Source organism: Corvus moneduloides, chromosome 5 (assembly GCF_009650955.1).
Source record: "Corvus moneduloides isolate bCorMon1 chromosome 5, bCorMon1.pri, whole genome shotgun sequence".
NCBI classification, from domain to species: Eukaryota; Metazoa; Chordata; class Aves; order Passeriformes; family Corvidae; genus Corvus; species Corvus moneduloides.
The window spans coordinates 24,521,233-24,542,836 of record NC_045480.1 but is presented as its reverse complement, the minus strand read 5'-3'; the positions used below and the strand labels follow the sequence as shown (position 1 = coordinate 24,542,836).

The following is a 21,604-nucleotide window of genomic DNA, read 5'->3' as shown; positions in this document are numbered from 1 at the left end:
GGCTCAGGAAGAGCATTGCTATTGTATCTTGCTGTTTCAGTATGTGTAAGGATGTTTAATGAGCTTTTTCACTGAAACTGTACAAAAATACTTTATTTGGCTCTTCTGTAAGCAACACATTAAAATTTGTTTTGTCCCGTATATTTTTCAGTTAAGTAAGAATATATCTTGAGTAAGAACGTGCAAATTTTGCACCACCACTTTTCCAACAGAAAGTGAACTTTCATGTTGGAATACTACTGACTTGAGGGTACCTTGATAGCGTAAATAATAGAGCAGCTTCGGTGTATTAACAAATTTGTGCCACAAAGAGTACAATTTCTATCATTAGAGACATAAAATTGGAATGCCACTAAGCCATTTCTACTTAAAATTGAAGTGACTAAGGTAAAAGGATACTTTTTTTTATATAAGCTATTATTCAGAAAGGGGTTTTTGGATAACTTATATAAAATGCTTAAGCAGAAACAACAGTATTAATACTTACTGCAAAAATATTATTACTGTGGTGAATCTTACATGGACTAACAATAACATGAATAACAGCCCAAACTTGTGGAAACATCTTTAGAGATATATACTTCAAATGCTGCTTCATAAAATCATTGTTTTTAATTCAGTTCACTGAGAAATTATTTTTAGACCTGATAAGTGGTTGGTCAGGAATCCATAAAGTAGTAATTTTTTTTTTGTAACTGTGTTTAATTACCTGTAAAGGTATACATTCCATGCTCAAAAACAGTTAATATTCTGCTTGTCCACATAGGTACATATAATGAGCACAGCCACTTAGTTACTGTGATCTAACATTGGTTAATTATGAAACCGTGTTTTCTTGGCTTACATGTAGATATTTAAATATGCTTTTGAATAGGCTGATTTAGAATAAAGAGCCCACAGTATTTCAGTTACAGAAAAAGAGCAGAATATAATACCTGAATAGCTGAAAGCGCTTTTCTCAAGCGTATTTCCTATGTATTGTGTATTTTCTTTACCAGCAATCAGATCTGTGCTGTGGAGAAACTTCATTATACATCAGCTAAGATGTGTGCATACTTCATGTTCTTGTAAAACTTTGAGGTAGTATTTTCACGAGAACATACTTTGCACATATTTAGTATGTTATTAAAATGATAGATTTTGCAATTTTTCTGAGCTATGGCTCATCTACCTGGTATTTAGAAACATAAGTTCTGATTACAGAGAACTTCAGTGTAAGAAAGACAGACGGGAGACCCAATACCTTTGCTATTCCATTCACTACAGTTTGCAGCATTTGGCTGACGCTTGAGTCTCAATTTAAAAAATGTTAAATGCTTCTGTTTTCCACTTGGGCTGAAATGGGGTGTACCTTGAGTCACACTAAAGCACAATAAGCATACAACACAACAAACTCAGTAGTGCTGAGGAGGAAGGAGATGGGCCAACCTTAGCAGCAACAGCAGTCTGTTATTTGGGTATGATCTCCAGAAAAACACCTTCTGGAGTTTCCTGGGGAATACTCCTTCCTAGAACGCTTTTCATGGAAGTGATATGTTTCTGTACACACAGCTGATGACCATGAATGTGGCTTTACCTGCACCTCATTTCCCATCCCCTTGGGGTACTGTGTCAATAGAGGCTGGGAGCACTTTCTATGTAAGAAAAAAAAAAGACTAATTCAGTTCAGCCTGGCAATATTCAAGCTGTGCTACATCAAGGAAGACAGTGTCTTCTCTTTACATTGTGTGTTTCTAAAGGAGTCACACTGAAAGGTTCACAATATTATTATTTGTGTTGTCAGCACACAGCAGTGTTTCAAACAGATATTTTGCCATTGTACTGTGACAAGTAAAACCATTACCAGGGGTCTGGACTTAATAATCTGTCCTCACACAAGCTTCTAATCATCATCTTGGTAATTCATCAGGCACAATTTAAAAAGAAAAAGGAGGGTGGACACTTCTCATTTAATAATAAATTCCCATTGAGTAAACTCAAAGATAAAGGGATAGGGTAATTAGTAAGTAAATATTTTTCACGTGTCTCCTTTCTCTCTAGCTTAACTGAAAGAGCCCAACTACTGAAGAATGTTTTTAAGAAGAACCATGTGAACTTGTATCGCTCTGACTCTTTGCAGCAAAACTTGCTTCGTAAGTGCTTACTGACAAAAATTAATATCCATTAATAACATAGTAAAATTCTGCCTTTTGCTGCATTTATTTATAGTAAAGATGCAGTATCCTAAATCCATTAGACCATGTTCTTTGCCTGTGGTTAAGTTTCCCTTCATACCTGAGATGCTGCGCAGAGTTCTTCCTGCTGTTTTATAACTGCAGAATTCTGTAAGAAATGGCACAGGATTTAACTAACTGTTGAAAAGGGGTTTTTTCCCCTTTATTCACCTTCATTGTTTCTATTAAAGCTTTAAAAAAATAAAATTGATCAAAACTTAATTTGTTTCTCTTTTGCTTTATATCTGCAGATGGCTACGCCTTCTCTCAAGATGAAAATGGAATAGTTTCCCAGTCTGAAGTAATAAGAGCTTACGATACCACAAAGCAAAGGCCCGAGGAATGGTGAAGGAACACAGCTCGAGACTTGGGCCTTAGTTGTTAACTTTTGTGAGACAAGCTACTAGATCTTTGCTGGGAGCTGTGACCATGGTCCAGTTATCAGACATTGAAAGATATATGATGGTCTTGTTCCATAAAGTTTGGATTTGTGTATTCAGTAGACATAAGCACTGTGCAACTATACTGTAACACACCATCTCTAAATTTTTAACAAGTATTTGCTTAGCCTTTGTAAACAGATTGGAATTTACCTTGTATCTTGCCAGCTTGCTTATTTTACAATGAAATTGAATTAATACTGGTCATGTACTAGAAGAGCAGTGGTCAGATTGCTAAACATACTTTACATTGACAGATCAACTAGCATCTGTGAAGGTTTTTAAGTGTTAATATATTTAAATACAGTTGATAACAAGCCTTTGATTTCAACAAGTGCTGAAAAAACCAGTATCTTAATGGTGTTAATTCACCTTCTTTAAGAAAGAGTCAATATGCTCATAGATGTTTGTGTCAAACTAATCTAAAAGCATTTGCCAAAGAAGTTCCATAAATGTTTTCTGTTGTTAGAAACAGTTTGAAAGGAAACTATCTCCAGTCCTGATCTCAGAACTGCATGCTTGAGTCTCCACACTTGAGGAGAAAGTACAGTGAGTCTAATTTGAGTGGCCTTTTTGGCATTTGCTTTCAAAACTGCAAGTCTTTGCACCTTTGGCCTTATAAAAGCTTTCCCCTTATGTTCATTTAGTATTGCATATGTTGAATATGGCTGCCAACTTGTATAATGGAGTACACATAATATTTTATTCAATTTTTAAGAATTGCTCTGCCTTACTTCCCTTTAGCAAACTTAATTATTTTTGTGATGCTTAGTTGTATCTGCTTATACTGTAGGTTCAAAAGAAAGTTTGTTTTAACTTATTTTTTAAAATTAATCGAATTTTCAACATTTTTATACTAAGATTATTTGAAATGCATACATTGAAATACAGAGCAAAGCATGCCCTTCGCTAGTCTGTGGTATGTACTGGTTTATTTGCACTAAAGTCACTTCCTATAAAGGTGTGAAATACATTGCAGCAGTCTCTTTACAACTTATTGGTCATGCAGAATACTTACATATTCTCACCTTTAATTAAAATGGAGAGGAAGTGACTGCAGAAAAAGATACACACCTGGTATGAGGGAAAAAAAAAAAGAGGGTGGTATTAAATGAGAACATTGTGATACATTCTTTAAGTAGTTATACTTCATATTTCTCAGCTTGCCATCCAACAATCATCAGGTTTCAAATTAAGAAAAGCTACTTGAACTTCAAAATTTAGTTAATTCTTGCAACTTCTTAGTCCATGTTTAATTCTGGGTTTAAAAGCCACCATAATTACATTTAAAGTACAATTTTCTATAGTAGCAGTTGGGTTTATTGTTAATTAAATTTTTATGCATTACATAGGAATGATCTCTTTTTTTTCTTTCAATGGAGATCAACCAGATGGAAAAGCAGAACAACAATATCCCCAGTGATCTGTTAAATTAAGTATTTCCTCTTTGCTCTCAAATCATAGCAAGTCATCCAGTCCCATCTTTTCTCTGCCCTCCTTCATCATATACTTACTAAAGGTGACTTGACCTCCTTGCCTTCCATCTAGCTAAACACTTTACAGTTAATCTCACTGTCCAAGTTTCTTATGCTCCACTCTAAGAGGAACTTGAAAATACACAGAGAAAGCCCAACAAAAGGCACTGTATGAAAGTACATATTTAGGAAGGTGTACCAGTGGGAAGGCGGTCTGCATTTCATATGCACGTTACGCAGTGTCTTCCTCTCACTTGCCCGGAGTGATCTTTAAACAGAAGGCACAAGGACAAAGGGAACGTATCCCACTAGAAACAGTTCTGCCAGTCAGGCATGCAGACAAGGACTGCCCTCAGAAAAGCCATTTCAGGCATAGATAAATAGATGGATCAATATGGGAGGGCCAAATCACTTGACCTAAGGCAAGAAAAAATTTGGGGGCATGCCCCTTTCCTAAAATGGGGATCCCTATTTTCTGTCGTCCAAGGGAGAATGACCAACTTCAAAACATTTCTGAAATTAACCATTACACTGTTGCCCCTTTATAATCTTTCAGTGTACTTAACTCGTATAAAATTAATCTGTACATACTCTCTTTATGGGCAATTTTTTTTCTGTTCTAAATGGTTTCCTTGCTAATTTTGCAAATAAGGATTAGAATACATTGTAAAATGTATACAGTGAGATATTTACATGATCTCTCATTCTTCCGATGAAATAAAATTCTGTCTCACCATTGTAACACAGTTCGAAGAAAACACGCAGTATATCCCAAATTTAACTACCTTAAAAAGGAAAAAAGTGACTGAAACAGCTAAGATTTAGACTAATTTAAATTTAGACTAATTTAAAGGTTTGTAAGATAATCTTATCACAGCATTTCATCCTTACACTGTTTCAGAATTCAAAGTAATATTTTGCAAAGTGCATTTTTCTTACTACTTTTGATTAATTTTTCTCCTGTCTCTGTGCTTTTTCTGATAATTAGTGGTTGAAAGATACCACTTCTTAAAAATAGCAAAAAAAACAAATGTGGCAAAACCAGTGGATTTTGATTGCTTATACAATTTCACTTTAAAATATAAGATTATCTTAGCTATGTGTGCCCATTTTTAAGTCAGGCCAAGTATACAGTATGCACTTTATTTTCATGTTAAGTACACAGTAATATAATCTATTACCATCCTGTTAGTACGTCATATCTTTGTTAAAATAAGGGGATTCTGCTGATGTTTGTTTAAAGGAAAAAAAAAAAACAGTTTAGGCAGAAATGCTCATAACAATGCCTCTGTTCTTACTGTTTGAAAATTCAAAAGTGTATTAAATACAGGGTTCACATGGATTTTTCCATCTGTTTCATGTGCACTGCAAGTTAGTATTAAAAATTTCCATCTAAAAGTTGAACCTGTGCCACTAAAAATCGGGTATCTTATATAAATAATTTTTCTTGATTATTTTTAAATATATACATACATATATATATATATAAATTATTCAAAAGAGTAACTGGAAACAAATTTTAACAAACCTATTGACACTTTGTATCTGGAATTTTTTCTTGCCATTTCCTAATTTTACACATATTTTTGCAAAGCAGTTTCAACAGATTTATACTTAGTCATCATTCTATTTGTATAAAATGATAAATAAAATATTTTGAAACACTAAGAGATAGCTGAAGATTCCTGTATGTCCACATACATCCATAAAATTCACCTTGTTACAAAGATGAGCATTAAGTGTCTTAAGACATATATCATGACATTTGAACCCATCTTGAATGATGAGTAATTTGGAATATGTGTTAAATTTAAGGAGAAAAGTTTTTTCCCTTTTTTTTTGTGTGTGTGTATTGTGTAAAAGCACTTGTAGTTCTGATGAATTTATCATTCTGTCTGCATGAGGCACTATTTCTAAGTGTTCTGAGGCGATGCATGGTGGTTGTTGATCTCTGTTTTTTAATGCCTTCGTTAAAAGTCTGCTCATAATATATAGAGAAGCTAGTGCTGTGTAAGCAAATGAGTTTGTCAGTTCAGCTTCCTTGGTACTGGATGTTTTCACTGGTAACAGAACTCAACAAATAATGAGTTTCTCCTTACCCCCCTCTGCCCTCGCTCCCCCAGTTTCCCTGCTGTTAACCAATAGATCTTTATTAAACAAAGGAATATTTTAGCATTCCAAACCTGGTTCCTGCTTATGCAAACCACTACTCATATAGGCTTCAACTGGACTGCTTGTGAGTATAAGGGCGACTCATCTGAGCAATGATGTGCGAAGTTGGGCACTTTTGAGGGTTGATACCAAAATAAAAGTATTTCCATGTAGAGTGTGATTTGTAATTGCAAAGCTGTGACCAGAACAAGTTTGGTTATTTTTTTAATCATATTTTATGGTGTTTCTTTAATGTAGCATAGAAGCCATAAGTATGTTAATATTGTTCTTCTACTTCAACATAATTTTTCATTACAATTTTCAGTGTTTGACATGTATGAACCGCTGCAGAAAGCGGTCAGTCTGAAACAGCAAAATTTGCATTCAAGATAAAGTGAGGTTTTACAGCTCCACTAAGCCATTACTGCTGAAACTGTTGTGGAAATTATGAAGCTGCATGAATGAAGATTTTTTGACTCGGTGTTTATGGTAGTTTCTCAGGTTTAGTTTTAACTGGATGTTAAATGCACTGTGTTTTTTAAATAGTTCTTTTAGTAATACATTCAGTTCTATGCAGTGTTAAATGTCATTTGGGATTTGGTGAATGTGCATGTTTTGAACAGCAAATTTTAAATGTTTTGTCTTTTAATTGTTAAAAAATTAATAAACTTTGCCATTAAATTAAGAAGCTTTGTTGACTTGATTGGTTGAAAATGCTAGGGATTACTTTCAGAGGAAAACATATCTCATCATTCTTGGGTTTGAATTCTTTAAAATGAGACATACCAGAAATAATACTTCACAAATACCATAGAGTTCTTAAGGTTTTTTAAGGTAAACTGAAAAAGCAGTAAATGTCACCTCCTTTTTCAGACAGCAGTGGTAAATACTTTATCCTTTGGCTTTGATAGTAGCTGGTATTTCTTTCCTCTAACAGTGCCTGCCACTGAAAAAAATCAGTATATCCAAACCTTAACTGAGTTTTGATTGTAGATAGGTGAATGATTTTTATATATACACTACACAATGAATTTATTTTGTATTCTATCCAAGCAGGTTCAATAATAGATGCATCTTAGATGGTGCTAGTGTCACAAGATCCAGTCTGTAGCAGCAGAGCTGGTTTAAGAACATTCCACCTCATGATATTTTACCACCTCTATTACATTGGCAGTCATGAGGCCATTGAAATTATTCCATTTATAATACAGTTTATAATGATCCAGGCTCCCTCTCAAATCCTTTTCCTCCTTTCTTACACCAAACATTATTTTTAAGCTAAAATCATTTCACTAACCTGATTTACACTACAGCCCCCTGAATTTGCACAAGTCATAGATGGAAAGAATAAAAAGAACAGAAAGGCATTTCCTTGACTGCCTTTGCTAATGAAAACAGGATAGCATGGAATTACAGCCTCGGTGTAACTGTGAGTCAAAAACTTTATGCCATATTGTGGAGCAGTGGCTCCCTCAAAAGCAGACACATTGTTCAGAGGAGTTCAAGTCCAGACAGCACATTGCAATAGGTAGCAAAACACTGAAAACCAACTTCATCTCCTTAATGTTCCTTAATGTCCTTATGTCAAGCTGTGACTGAGCAGTAATGACAAAACAAAAGTGACAATTTAAAAGTATTTTGATACTTTTGAAATTGTCGCTTTCAGGTTTTTTTATTCCAGTGGGATTAGTATTACAAATAATCCATGAGTTTACATAGCCACATACTGTACTGCTTACCTAGTTTCAAACAGAATCCTTCAGACATTCTTGCAAGTACTTGTAATGTTTTTCCTAGCACTGGAAAGTCTTGATGCATTTTGGAGATACACACTTAAGAAATCCCAAATTGTAGAAACACGAAACAAATGGCATGTCACTATTGCTCATTGTCCACAGAAGGCTTGGGTTTGATCTAAGTCATTACCAGTTAATGGCAATCCAAGCATTTCTTGCATCGTGTGTGAATTACAATAATCAATTTAATGAGTATGAATATTCTTTGATTTTAGATTGGTGTAGCGCTAGTAAAAGGAGTATGAACTAAATCCGGAATTCCAAAATAAATAGTTAAATCTACTTTGTTAACGTGGCAGTAAAGCAAGTACTGCCTGCAAATGTTACTTCTGATAGCAAGCAATTGCTTTCAGTTCAAGCATACATCCAGCCCTTCAAACCATTTCATTAGTCATTAAAGTGCTATCATGATGTCGTTTCTGTTCTGTCTGCAAGTTTTAGGAAATTTTCCTATTCCTATAAATCACAGGAGTATCTAGTGCCAAAAGGCTCTTTCCATTAGGAAGGAAATCCAGCATTCTCGCCTGCACATCAAATCCATCTGGGTCAGAAACTACTGGCACAGACAAAAGCATTTCCATCCATGGATTGTATTCTGGCCACCTTCTTTCCTCTCCCTTTAGCTATATAGGTCACTGCTACTGTAACTACATGAACAATAATAGGGGTTTTTTTTAATTTACAGAGTCTTCTTTGTCCATCTATTTGTAGATGGTGCATAATCCCCACCTCAACTGTTTTACAGGTAACCCAGTACAGCTATTTTAACTACACCCGATCTTTCCCACCCTAAGAACCACATCTGCAGGATTTGTTGGAGTCTGGCTACTGATCTGTGAAGTACTTAGCACTCTATAAACTTACAGACTTATGTGAGTCTGATTCAGTAAAATTATTCCTGTGTGTCAAGTTCTTCAGCTATTCTATGAGGACAAACCCATTATGCAGCATCAGGGGAAGAAAGGAAGTGGCTCAGAGGGGTCTTCCCTTCTAGGCTGAGTTTCATGCTACATGGCAAACTTCACAGCTCTCCTTAGGCTGAATAGTCATTAAAATCTAAGGCTGTATGCAAGTGTAGCAAAAATCTGTCCACATGTTAAAGCATTAATAATTGACTGCAGAGCCCTCTGGACCATCGCAGTGAAGCAGCCTGGCCTGTACAGCACCAAACGGTAACGGGCAGTGACTGGGCCAAACTCACAACTTTGCTGTGTACAGCCTTTATTTGAGGAAAACACTGAATTTCAGCCACTCACCATCTGTCAGTGGCTGTGATAACTAACCACTCTTTAAAGGTACATAAATTGCCCCTTCTTAGTTAAAATTGATCAAGTTTCTGCTTCCAGAATGAGTCTGTGTTGCCTTGGTTTACGAGGTAAAGATTTCTTCTAATTGGAGACTTATTATAATGTGTAAAAAAATACAGTTTAATTGGTTTGCTGTTTCTGCTGTATACAGGAGTGATCAGTACATCTCACTGTATGCTTCTGAACAAGACAGCTGATACCCCTTGAAATATTCAATGATCTTTCCAAGAAGTTACTTGACGAACAGTCCATATTTTGTAGCCATTCAAAATATGCAGTGAAGAGTCCTGTGAAACCTCATCAAAGGCAAGCAAAAATTTTCCTGTCCCCTTCCTTGCAGATTGTTTCTAAAATTAAATTACAGGCCAGAACACTTAACTTTCAATTAATTTCCTGAATACTCAAAATCTAATTTTTAGTATCTTGCAAAACATATACACAGCTGTGTATCATGATTTGGGTTGTAATTAATGATTACAGCATTCAAGCTGGAGCCTGTTGCTTAAAACATCATTGTATAGAACTCCTCTTTCTGCTTAGAAACTGCATTTCCAGCAGTAATTTCTGTTGGATTGTAATGCTAATTGTGCAATAAAAAACATATTAAAAGAATTATTTCAAAATATTTTTGTCTTAACTACTGATCACTAGATATTTGCTACGAAAAAAATAGCTCAATTCTCGAACCAATGAAGCTTTTCTAAACTACTTGTTAAATAGGTCAGCTATAACATACTTCAAGAGATCCTACCCATGGGGAGTTTGAAGCTGATAAAATAGGAAAGCTCAGCCTCTGATATTGTAGATTCTGGCCCACAGAATTACTTCATTTTTTCACAAAAATAAGTATACAGAGAAGCCCTTTAATGACTGCATTTTTTTTCTGTGTATTTTCCATTTGCTTACTGCATGTATTTGGTTTAGATGTTTTTCTTCTTCCATTTGGTTTGTTGGTTTACTTAGGTGAAGGAATGTAGAAGGGCAAACAGAATTTATTCCTAGTGCAGGATGTTTAATCTAAAATACCCAACTAATCAGTGTCGTTTTCACCAATTTTTCACCGCAGCTGCATGCAAAAGACATAAATGAATCTATTAGTTTGCTACATAGTCAGAATTTTATATTATATTAAATCTGCACAACAGGTGCAGTTAAAGTTGTAAATCACTTTAAACAGCAGAATAAACTATTTTAGCAGGAAAAAATACAAAATAGTTACACCAACCAAATTCAACAAGCACTATCTGTACAGAGTCATACAGATGACACAACATTTCAAACACACAGTTTATTGGTAATTTTTTTTGCGTGTTACTACTAAATAATTAGTGATGTCAATGGTGTAAATACATTTTAAATTACAAACTTGTCTTTACATTTTATACATGGCTAATTTTACAATCAGAACTTCATGATCAGTTTGTCCAACTTACACTTGCTGAGCAAAAAGCTGACAATAAATACTTCCTTCTGAAGAATGCTTTAGTAGAATGGTATTTTTAGAATTTTATGTGCAGAAGTTATTGGTGATATTGCTGAATACATTCTGCTTTCTTCATAGATAATTCAGCTACCTGGGACTGTCTGATCTTCAACTAGCCTAATTAGTACTAGTTTTATCTACCATAGTTAAAGCTTACTAATACAAATACGCAGTGTAAGTTCAGGTAGATTGTGTATATTTTTAAAAAACCTCTGCATTTTGACATCTAATAAAATTCTTCCTCTTATTTTCACTGCTCATGGAAGCGGTAAGCAGTCAGATGTTTTCAAGGATCCTCTTTAGTAAGTATTACTCCTCTCTTACTTCTCAGGCTTATTGCTGCTTTATAGAACTAGTCTGATTATTATCAGCGGAATGCAGCCATTGTTTGTTAACTAAGTTAACTGCATTAAGGTAAAATGCCATTTATAATACTGAGTACCTTTGTCCCAGTATGGTTCTTTTACTTGTCTCTGAACACATACTGCACAAATTAGGCAGAGCAGTCCGGTTTTAGAGCAACTGTTTGGAGTGTTTTACAATTCCTTTGTAAGTGTGATCCAAGTTTGGGAAGTGCAATCTCAAGTGAGACCCTGCACTTTTCAAGGGCAACTCACCCACAGGAACAGTTCAGATTCCTGCAGCCACAGAGCACACCCAACAGCAGCAGTCCCTGTGCTTGCAAAGGCTGCGTTACTTCTTCACAACTTCTTTCAGCTCTGAGTAAAATCAGAGCAGCTTTTCCCAGCCAGGGCAGGCTCTGGCTGGAGAGGATACCCAAAGTACTGCGGCGACACCAGAAATCCCGAAGGCTGGGTCAGGTGGACTGTATGGGCTGTCTGGAAGCAGCCAGATGTGTACGCTGGAGGTGAGGAGGCCACAAGGCACCCTGGCTCTGCCCGGGGGAAGGAGAACCTGCGCACTGAGCTGCCGGTCGAACTGGAACTTGTTGCGGTACTGGACTGCCTGGATGGCGTCCTGAAGCTTGTGGAGGCCAAGATCATGGGAAGAGTCTCGGTCTGATAGCTCCGCAGAGAAAATCGTATTGGCTGCGATGGTTGTTTAGGTCTTAAACATGTGCAACAATAAACTGCTACCAGCGAGCCCACGATAATGAAGGCAATAAATATTGATCCCACAATGAGGAATGGAACGTAGATTGGTTCTGGGAGAAGAAAGAAGAAGAAAAGCCGTGCAAATTAGCCCACTTAAGTAATAGGTCTTCTGTATAGAAGTAAACTTCACAGTGTTTATGAAGCCCCACATCATTTCAGTCCCAATGACACACCAATCTGCTCAGAAGACAGAACTTTAAACCACTATCATTGAAACAAAATCAGAGTTTAAACCCTGTAGGTTCCAGTAAAAATTTCTTTCTGTTGACAGTTTTAATAGTTACCAAAGGTAAAAGCTGTCTACATCGTGTCCCGTTCGCTGGCTCTAGTTAGGTATAGCTCACACCTCTCCCCCTCCCTCATCCCGCAAATCGCCGGCACTGTCCAGCGTAACAGCTTAAACCTGCAGGCGAAGCTCAAATGCTGCACATGCTGTTAAATCGCTTCCTTTCCTAAGGTGGAAAATAAGCGCAGAACGTGTGACTTCGGAAACCAGTCTCCGTACGCGCTGCCTGATTTGTTTGGGAAACTGACGGCCACTCGCACGGTGGGGCTGTGCGTGCAGAGCACCGGGGCCCACTCACACCTCCGGGAACAGTAAAGTTAGACAGACACAGCAGAATTTGCCGATGCGAGCTTAAAATACAAGTGCGCCTTCCAGTCAGGAGGGATCGTGCTGCCGGTGCCCTCGGGACCGCGGAGCTGCAGCCCCCGCGCACCCCACGCTCCCTCCCGGTCTGTCCCGGCTCGGGGCCGCTCCGCGGCCGCGCCCCCCGCGCCACCGCCTGAGCGCACCTGGAGCCGCGCCCGCCTCTGCCCACCCGCCGGGACGGGGCGCCGGGCTCGGCCCGGGGGATGCTCCGCGGGCACCGCTTCCCGCCCGCCTCGGGACCCGCGGCCGGCCACTCACGGGCGGTGACTCCCGGCTCCGACGGTTCGCGGTCGTTGGTGCAGCCGCCCTGCTCCAGGCGAGCCTCGGCGGCGGCGCAGCAGTAGCGCAGCGCGCAGGAGCCGCAGCAGATGGTGGCGGCCGCCGTGTCGAAGCCCTCAGGGCACTGGAAGCCCTCGTGGTAGCCCCCCTGCCCGTCCACCCAGCCGTGGCAGTACTCGCCGCCGCCGGGCTGGCCGCCGCCGCCGCCGCCCAGCAGCCCCAGCAGGAGGCAGCGCAGCAGCAGCCGCGGCAGCGCCCGCCGCCGCCCCGCCATCGCCCGCCGCCGCCGCCGCCCCGCCACCGCCCGCCCCGACGGGGCGCGCAGGGGGCGGCCCCGGGTGCGGTGCGGGGCCTCCTGCGCCGCGTCCGGGGGCTGCGGGGTCAGCTCCCCCCCCCCACACACACACCCTCACACCACTCACTCACACCCACGCGGACCCCCGGCCGCGCCCCCGCGGGGCCGCCCCCGCCGCTCACCTGCCGCCCTCGGCCCCCGCCGCCTCCTGCGCCTCCGCAGCATCGCCCCGCACCTCGCTGGCCCCGGCCCCCGCGGCTCGGCCGGCCCCGCTCTGTACCTGTCAGTCGGACGGGGCCGGGCGCGGAGGGAGTGAGGCTGCGGCCAGATACGCGTTTGCTTAGCGTGGCCTTCTTCCTTTCGGCAGGCTGTGCCCGGCCTCCGCGAGAAAAGGGCTGAGCGGGGGTCCGGGCATCTCCCGTCCTACACACCCGGTTGTGCCCCTGTCTCCCCGCCTGTGGCCAACACGAAACAGAATGGTCTCTGTACTGCCAATTTATTAAAGCAGCCTTGCGCTTCTAAGGGTTAAAAAACCAAATACAGCGTATGATTTATTACAAGGACTTTTTGCTTTTTAACCTGTTTCCCTTCCTCAATAACTTTTATGTGCAAAGACGTAGCAGCACATCCCCGGAAGATTTATAGCCTCTTTTAGTCAAACACCAGGCCCATCGCCTCTATTTTCCAAAGGGAGAGAATGAGCGTGGGGCTAGGGAGGAGGAACACATCTGTTCATATAAGAATCCAATCCTTTTTCTGCTGGAAGAATAATAGCAAATCACCAAGCAAAAACCACAACAGGAACTGCTTATTCATTTATTCTAGAGGAAAAAACATTTTAAATGAACTGAGCAGGTTTGGACTTCTGGTTCAAGCAAAGAAACATTTCTTTAAATGATGCCTCCCCTGTGTGCTATCTAAGAGGCACTCTTGCTCGAACAGTGAAAGTGCTTACAAAACTTATATTAAAGCTGTGCTGGACGAAAGAATTCATTTTTCCTGCATCTCAAACTTCCTGACATCGTTTACCACTGGGGTATGAATATGTATATCAGAGTCTGACCACTTGTCCAACATTTTGAATGCCCGTGTCACTAATTTCCAAAGTTGGCAAGTTCAGTCAAACAAAAGGAACAAAGTGTGCTGTGTACCAGCAATAAAACTGTGTACCCAGAACCATCTATCAAGACATTATTCTTCTGGCCAACTCCTAAATACAGTCCACAAGCACAATATTTGTGGGGTTTTTTCTTTTAACTAATATATTTGCTTATTTTTTTCCCTCTGACCCTTTTTTCCCTGTTTTGATTTCTGTATGTATAACCAGTACCAACAAATTGGAAAAATAAATAAAAAATTGCATAAAGAAAAATATTTTTCATGGCTGCTTAACAGATATGGCTATAGAAATAGCAAAACTGGATATAAAAGAAAACAAGTAGATTTTGAAAGTGAAAATGCAATATTCTGTTCTCCTCTGCATTTTCATTTTGAAACGATGATGTGAATTAAACTTTTACCAGCTGTCCTGACTACAAGATCCTAGTTTTTATAAGCCAATGTTAAATATTAATACAGTTTTGCATTTACTTCACCGTGGTTTTAAAGCAAACATAACCTTCATGGAATGTTTTAAAATGTATGACTTTTAAAGGCCTAATCCAACTTCCAGGAAGGTCAAAAGGAATCTCTGTGTTGACCAGGATGAGGCTTGGAGCAGGAACTCAGTAAGGTCTTCATGGTGCATTTAGCTATCTCAGGTGCAGAGGAAAGAGAGACAACAGAGCCATCCTCTCAAGTTTGCAGGAAAGACACATTTGGTAGGAGTCAATGAGTAAATATCTCACAGCTCATATGTTGATTTTGTTAATTAATTCACCAGCTTCCAAAAAAAAAAAAAATTGGTCTGAAAAAAACCTTCTGAGATATACAGATATTTCAGATCTTAAGCTACGATAGGAACTGCAGTGATAGTTCTGGGTGGGGGCACTGAGGCCCCAGTTCACAGACATCAGGAAGACTTTGACCTGGGTTTATTTCTCCTTGTTTGTTCCATCTCTAGTGCTTGGATTGTTAATAAAATGTTCATCTTTGTGTTCCTTTAGGCAGAGGCTACTCTCTGCTCCCCTCTTGCATGAGGTGATGGCAGCTGTACAGGATCTTCTGCAAATGGACACAATTAACCTTCCTTTTATTTGAATCACAAATTTCCCCATCCTGCAAGAAAAGTCTTTTAAGAGTTTCTTAAGTATTGGTTTGCAAGTGTGTGTGATTGGTTTACTTTTGTGTGGCTAAATGGCATTTCAATCACACAAGTGGATTTTTCTCCCTTGTGCCAAATAAGTCAGAGGCAAATTTCAGGACTGATCCTGCAAACACTGCCAACCTGGAAAGCTTGGGAGATACATGAGTTTTCCTATAAACTGCTGAGGTCTTAACCGACTTCTGTGGTCTTTTTCCTTTCTCTGAAATACTGACACAGCTTGCAGAATGTGATGCAACTATAGTGGAGGTGAACTGGATTGTTCTGACATAGATAGGAAAAACCTTTGTTCTGCTCCCCTTCCTGTAAATGTTGCATCTGGGCAACCATGTCCTTAAGCAGTTTGACATGCAAGCAGATTCATTTGTTTTGATTTTTGTCATTTGCTTTAAACTAAACCCCCAAATAATTAAGAACACCGGAAAAAGGCTATCATGTAAACTGTTGGTGAGCATCCTGCATCTGCAGTTTGAGGACGTTGGATGTCTCCGAGTAGCTCACTGTTAGGCTGGCTTTTGTTGGGTGATGTTCCTGCAAAGTACCTGTGCTGCCTTTGCCTATTATTTGTTCCTAGCCAAAACCGTCCAGCTTCCAGGTGATGTGTCATCAACTTAGTTACATCACATTAACTTTGAATGAGAAACACTGTTTTTAAAGCTCGTGTAGTTCTGATTGTTGTTGTTTATAAAGCTCAGTATTAAAACTATGAAGGTGAAATCAGTCATATAATAGGGAGAGAAGATACTTTAATTGCATTTTAAGGTATTATTATTTACCAGGCTTTTCTTAGTGTCTCCACAGCAAACCTACAGGGAGAACACATTATAGTACTCATCATCTGCTTCTGTGCAAGATCAAACAATTTTTCTTAAATGACTTCTGAAATCATTGCCTCCCTGCACACAGTAATTACCTCACTACTGCCAAATAGATCAGTTGTAAGAACAGATATTAAAATCTTCTTGAACATATTCATATTTCCTAATAATAATTTTGCTACATTCTCTTTTCTGGATTTGGGGTTTTTTTTTTTTCCCATGTTTTCACTATTATATTTTTGGCATTCTTTTAGAGTATAGAGCAAGCCAGTAACCCATGAAGCTCTAGCATGAGAGTAAATCCTAATATCATTTCAGGCAGGCACTACCAATGTTAGTAAAGTCCTGAAACTTTGGCTTGGCTACTAGAGTCCAAGCAGAAACCAAATCTCACAAAAATTCCTAAATAACATCACACTTCTGTCTTGACTAGGGCAGTGACAGATAGGCTCAGCTCATATCTTTCTTGATGGTCATATCCTGTAGGATCAGTCATTTCACCCCAGCTTTTCGTTAAATTTTGTCTTGGATTTTGAAGATTAAAAAAGGCCAAATTCAGTTAGCAGCTTCTCAAAACAGCCTGGTGCAAGCAGATTTCACTTAAAAAAAAAAAATAATAATTTTCCACCTAAATTGCAAGCCCTTCAGCTACCTGAGTTGCTTCATTAATCATATAAAGACTGTGTTGAATAAAATCCTCTATGCTGCTCTCTAAAATGACATCCTTATTCTTGGCTGGTTGTGAGAACACCCTTCCTGTAGCTGCCTTGCTTGGAGAGCCACCTGCCAGGCCACAAGCATCCCTATCACCTGCCAGGCCCAGACTGGAAGGGCTGGCAGGAGTGCTGGGAGGTGCCCCAGAATCAGCCCCACGCCCCAAGGAGGCTCCGGCTGTGTCTCCACTCCTCCTCTGGCTGCAGAGCCTCATCCTATTGCCTATGTCAGCAAATTGAAACAGACCCAAGAAGCCCATAAAGTGTATTTTGGTTGACTGAATCAAGGGGAATCAAGGGGTGGTGCTTTTCTTCTTTCTTTTGCCTTGCTTCTTTTTCAGTATTCAGTATTCATATTTGGGAGGGAGGCATTGTTCTGCTCCGTTTTGGGCTGGAGGCTGCAGCTCTGACAGTCAGCCTTTTATGATTTATTCCTGGGATTTGACCAGTACTGCGTGGTTTCCCACCCCAGTCAGGAATACCACCATGTTTTCTGAAGTCTCTCAGGAATATTTGAGGGGTAAGGTTACTTAAGCCAGCTCTTAAAGGCTGCACCACTTCCTCTTGCCCCCAGGTAACCCACTGAGAAAGCTAGTTACAGTTGTGGGGAAAAAGAAGTCAGGTTATCCCAGCCTCATGTCTGTCAAAGTAAGTGAGATTAATCATGAGTGCCTTAGGGCTCACTCAAGCAGCAGAATGTTGGATTACTGGTATACCCATGTCACTGTAATGGTTCCTTATCTGAAGTCTGTAGCAGTGCTAGGTAGAGGAGTTAGGATCAGACCTCAGAAGCCATCATTCTCCTCCTAAGACACCAAGAGTAGAAGATATTTTTAAGCCAGCAGTGCAGCCGTCCCTATTTGAGGAACATATTATCCCAGCCATCCCCCATCTATCCTTTAGAAGATCACTCTTGCCTTACTTTTGAGCTCTACAGAGACCATGTAATGAAAGATGAAGGGATTTGGTTACATCCAGTAACTCACGTGTGCTGAATGTATCTCCTCTATACAACCACTGCCGTGCTCTCCATCTCCGCATCCAGAGGGGCACAGAGCTGGGAGGAGTAGAAGAGCAAGGACAGATGTCTAGGATAGATAGGAATTGGTGATCTTACATGATGTGCAATTACCCTTTCTTCACTCGAGCTGTGGCTTAAAATAGCCTGTCTTATGGCTATCAAGTAAGGTTTTCTGAAGAAGTGTTTAATTTACTTTTAAACCAGAAGTTCCTGTGCTTTGGAATTCAGAAACAAATTCTCCAAGCAACAATTCTTGATTCTAAAAAAAAAAAGGCCAGTACGTAATTACACTAACCACTAGTAGAGCAAGAGCTAATAAAAACCTGAAATAAAAAGTAAAAAATAAAGTACAAAAATGACTGTTTTGTTGTAGTTCTAAGAGCTGTTTTCAAAGCACTGAACATGGGGAAATGTTTTGACAGCCAAAAAGAGATTGAAAAATGGCCACATTTTCACCTGAAAACTGTTAATCAATTATGATTTGGCACAGAGCTGCTTCTCTGTAACTTGCAGAGAAAAAATGAGTTATTGCAAGTAAATAACTATACTTCCTAATAATCTTGACTGCTGTAGCCTTTTTCAAACAGTACCAAGCTTACCAGCTGGAGGTGGAAAGCTCAGTGTACTATTGCCAGGCAATTCCCTAATCCCCCAAACAGTCACATTAATGAACAGTGCAACAGAAAGGTCAGAGGAGAGAGATAGCATCAGACCTGCTTTGCTCTGTAGCAGAGTGTGCATTTCTTTTTCCTTGAATTAATGACCAAAAAAAAAAGTGAAAGGATGTGAGAGAACATGACACTTGAGTGTAGAAAAGTGTAGAAAGAAAATGTGTTTACCAGAAAATGAAGACAACTGTTTTGGTTTTTTTCACTCACACTGGGAAAAAAAAATATGAGAATTCAAAAAGAAAAAAATAATATATACCAATGCTTTTGTCTTTTTCTCCAAAATAAATAGTGCTGCATATGAGAGCACTGTTTCAATCCGTAGCTAACAGAGTGCGTAATAAAAATATGCCCAAGTTTAAAAATATGTAGTTTCCTTTTTATTGTTATCATGAAATTAAAGCGTGAGAATAACTGGCAAATAATGCACAAAGAAATCTGAAAATGGGCACATTATGGAACATCTTTAGCCTTCAGTAGGATACATTCTGTAAAGAACTAAGGAAGAACTTGTTTTGTAGGACATATTAATATCTACCTCTAGTAGTTTGCTTATTACACATGAGAGTTGTACACAAATAACTCATAGGCAATGGAGCCTATGGATTTAAAAGAGTAATTCCTTTGTAGCACTAAGCCTGGTAAATTAAACTGGTCCCTTACGCTTGAACTGGCAACCAAACAGATAATTTTATTAAATATTTTAGTAGTGCAAACAGGAATTTTTAAAAATGATTTTATTACTGCTGCTGCAAATTTATTGTGGGCATTAAATAGCAGCTCTCCAATGCTAAAAAACACAGCCAAATTCTGCATCTTTGAACATATCCCTCAGTTCCTCTGGCTCAGGTCCTCAACCATCTTCCTCAGGCTACATTTCACCCAGCTGAGGACCACCCATCCATTTTTTGCATCGATATCTTTGCATGTTTATAGCAGATAGTTGTGGGGTTTTCCATTCATTGTATTTATCCTGTCTTTGGAAAGGCCTCTTAACACTTCCTACAAACAGCAGATTTCCCAAAGAACTTAAGACATGTCAGGTCTGAAGAAATTAGCATTTGGTGACATAAATTAGTTCTATATTTATGATAATCTAATCAGTGAAAGAACGATTAGGTGAGATTGAAGACTGAGACCCATATTCTTTGTTCTGACTGCATTTAAGGAGGAGCTCTATCTCAACTCCCACTAGGGGAAGTCAGGGGCTGGGTCACCTTGGCGCTGTTTTGAGTAGGTGCAGAGTTGCTGTGCTCAAGTGCTTGTTGCTCCCGATATGCTGCAATTCCAGATCCCGAGCAAGATGGGTCCTGCCACTCACCTAATCCAGTCTTATCTCTGTGGCCATCCAGAACTGTTTCAGGGGAGGTAAGAAGCCCTGCAGCAGTGCCACTTCCAACTCCCCATGCAGTGAGCAGGCTGTCAGGCGCAGGCTGTCTGCCTGAGCAGGACGTGCACAGAGGAAATATTTGGGGATCCTGTTCTTCCTGTTTGGGGAAGTGCAGTGTCCTAAAATTTACCCAAACAAGATCTATGTGCCAGAAAGAGGTCTTATGTAGTGAGATTAATATATAGTAATTTTAAATTTTGGATCAGTAATAACTGGGGACTGGCTTTAACTCAAAGCCTAGAGCAGACACACTAACACTCTTTACAAAATAAACAAGGAAAGGTTTAGATTAGCTGTTCAGAAGAAACTCCTTACTGTGAGGGTGGTGAGACGCTGGAACAGGCTGCCCAGAGAAGCTGTGGATGCCATTCCTGGAAGGGTTGAGGGCCAGGTTGGACAGGCCTTTAAGCAACCTGGTCTAATTAAAGGTGACCCTGCCCATGGCAGGGCATTTGGAATGAGATGATCTTTAAAGTCCTTTCCAACCCAAGCCATTTTATGATTCTATGATTCTCTGACACAAACAGCAGGGTCTGCATAAGCTAATTTCACCCTTTGCACTGTAGAGGTTACCACCATGTAGGAATCAATGCAATTGTGAAGCCTGATTGTTACTCAGGGAAAAATTGTGTAGGAAGACATTGCATGCAGAACCAGTACAGGCTATACTCTGCCATGTAGGAAACTAAAAAAGACTAAAACTTTAAAGAACTATGAGGAGATACATAAAGTGTTTTGGTGAACACATTAGTTATTTTGGAGAGCTGTAATGTCGACTTAAAATATTTAGCTTTTGAATTTGACTTAAAGTATTCTCGTAGACTGAATGTAGTCATGTTTGGGGAATTGATAACTTTATTTCAAAGTTTTACTTATTATTCTTATATGCAACAGCCTGAGGAAATTTTCTTTTGCTTATCTACATTTCAGTCTCTTTGCTTAGATTTCTTCCGGGATCTGACCTGTAAAAACAACTGGATTTATGATACTCTGAAGTTTACAGCAAACACTTAGCAAATACTCCTATTTCAGATATGAAATTTATAGTGTTTAAATATAGTTTTCCATGTTATCATTTTTGGTGTTTACTGAGTGAAGTAGTTTTCCAGCAAATGTCAAGAAAGCAGCTAATAGGTAAATATACCACAGAAAGTAACTGCACACTGCCATCTACGGAGCAGGCCTGGGATATGGCAGGAGCGGTTTATCGCCAGGAGACATGAGAGGAGGTATTCGTAACCAAAAAATGTCATGGCTTTTCCTCTTCTGGCAGCAGTTTCTGTTAGTGCAGAGTATGTGTTGCAAAAGAGGCATTGTGATACAGACTGCGTGACTGTCGTGTGAGGAATGAGAAATGACACAGAGTGTGGAGAGTAATTATTTGTCTGAAAGATGATGTTTATAATATCAAGGCTGCGTTCAGAACAGCCGGGTGAAGCCATGCAAGAGGGCAGGAGGAGTGCATGTCCCATTCCCAGTGGGAGAGCTCCCATGGGGATGGCAGTTGCAGACATCACTGCAGCCC

The 21,604-nt window shown here is 39.6% G+C and overlaps 2 protein-coding genes across 6 annotated transcripts in view; one reads left to right on the top strand and one right to left on the bottom strand.

Moving 5' to 3' along the window:
- The window catches only part of ATP8A1 (ATPase phospholipid transporting 8A1), a 108,480-nt gene extending 101,513 nt beyond the window's left edge, over positions 1 to 6,967 (top strand). For all 5 annotated transcript variants that reach the window (XM_032108988.1, XM_032108991.1, XM_032108990.1 and 2 more), the window contains 2 exons: positions 2,041 to 2,132; positions 2,465 to 6,967. In XM_032108988.1, coding sequence (XP_031964879.1) covers positions 2,041 to 2,132; positions 2,465 to 2,562 — 190 coding nt within the window. In that variant the 3' untranslated portion in view covers positions 2,563 to 6,967. The remainder of the gene's footprint in view (positions 1 to 2,040; positions 2,133 to 2,464) is intronic.
- A 2,514-nt stretch (positions 6,968 to 9,481) lies between these two features.
- SHISA3 (shisa family member 3) lies at positions 9,482 to 13,185 on the bottom strand. Its single transcript, XM_032109213.1, has 2 exons — positions 12,891 to 13,185; positions 9,482 to 12,030 (listed from the first exon to the last, which is right to left on the bottom strand). Exons 1-2 carry the CDS (start codon positions 13,183 to 13,185, stop codon positions 11,579 to 11,581), a joined length of 747 nt encoding a protein of 248 aa, XP_031965104.1. The 3' UTR covers positions 9,482 to 11,578.
- Between the last annotated feature and the right edge of the window lie 8,419 nt (positions 13,186 to 21,604).

Coding starts and splice junctions, on each gene's coding strand:
- SHISA3 (XM_032109213.1), bottom strand. CDS start 13,185: ATGGCGGGGCGGCGGCGGGCGCTGCCGCGGCTGCTGCTGCGCTGCCTC. Junction 12,031..12,890: donor GGAGCCGGGAGTCACCGCCC/GTGAGTGGCCGG, acceptor TTCTTCTCCCAG/AACCAATCTACGTTCCATTC.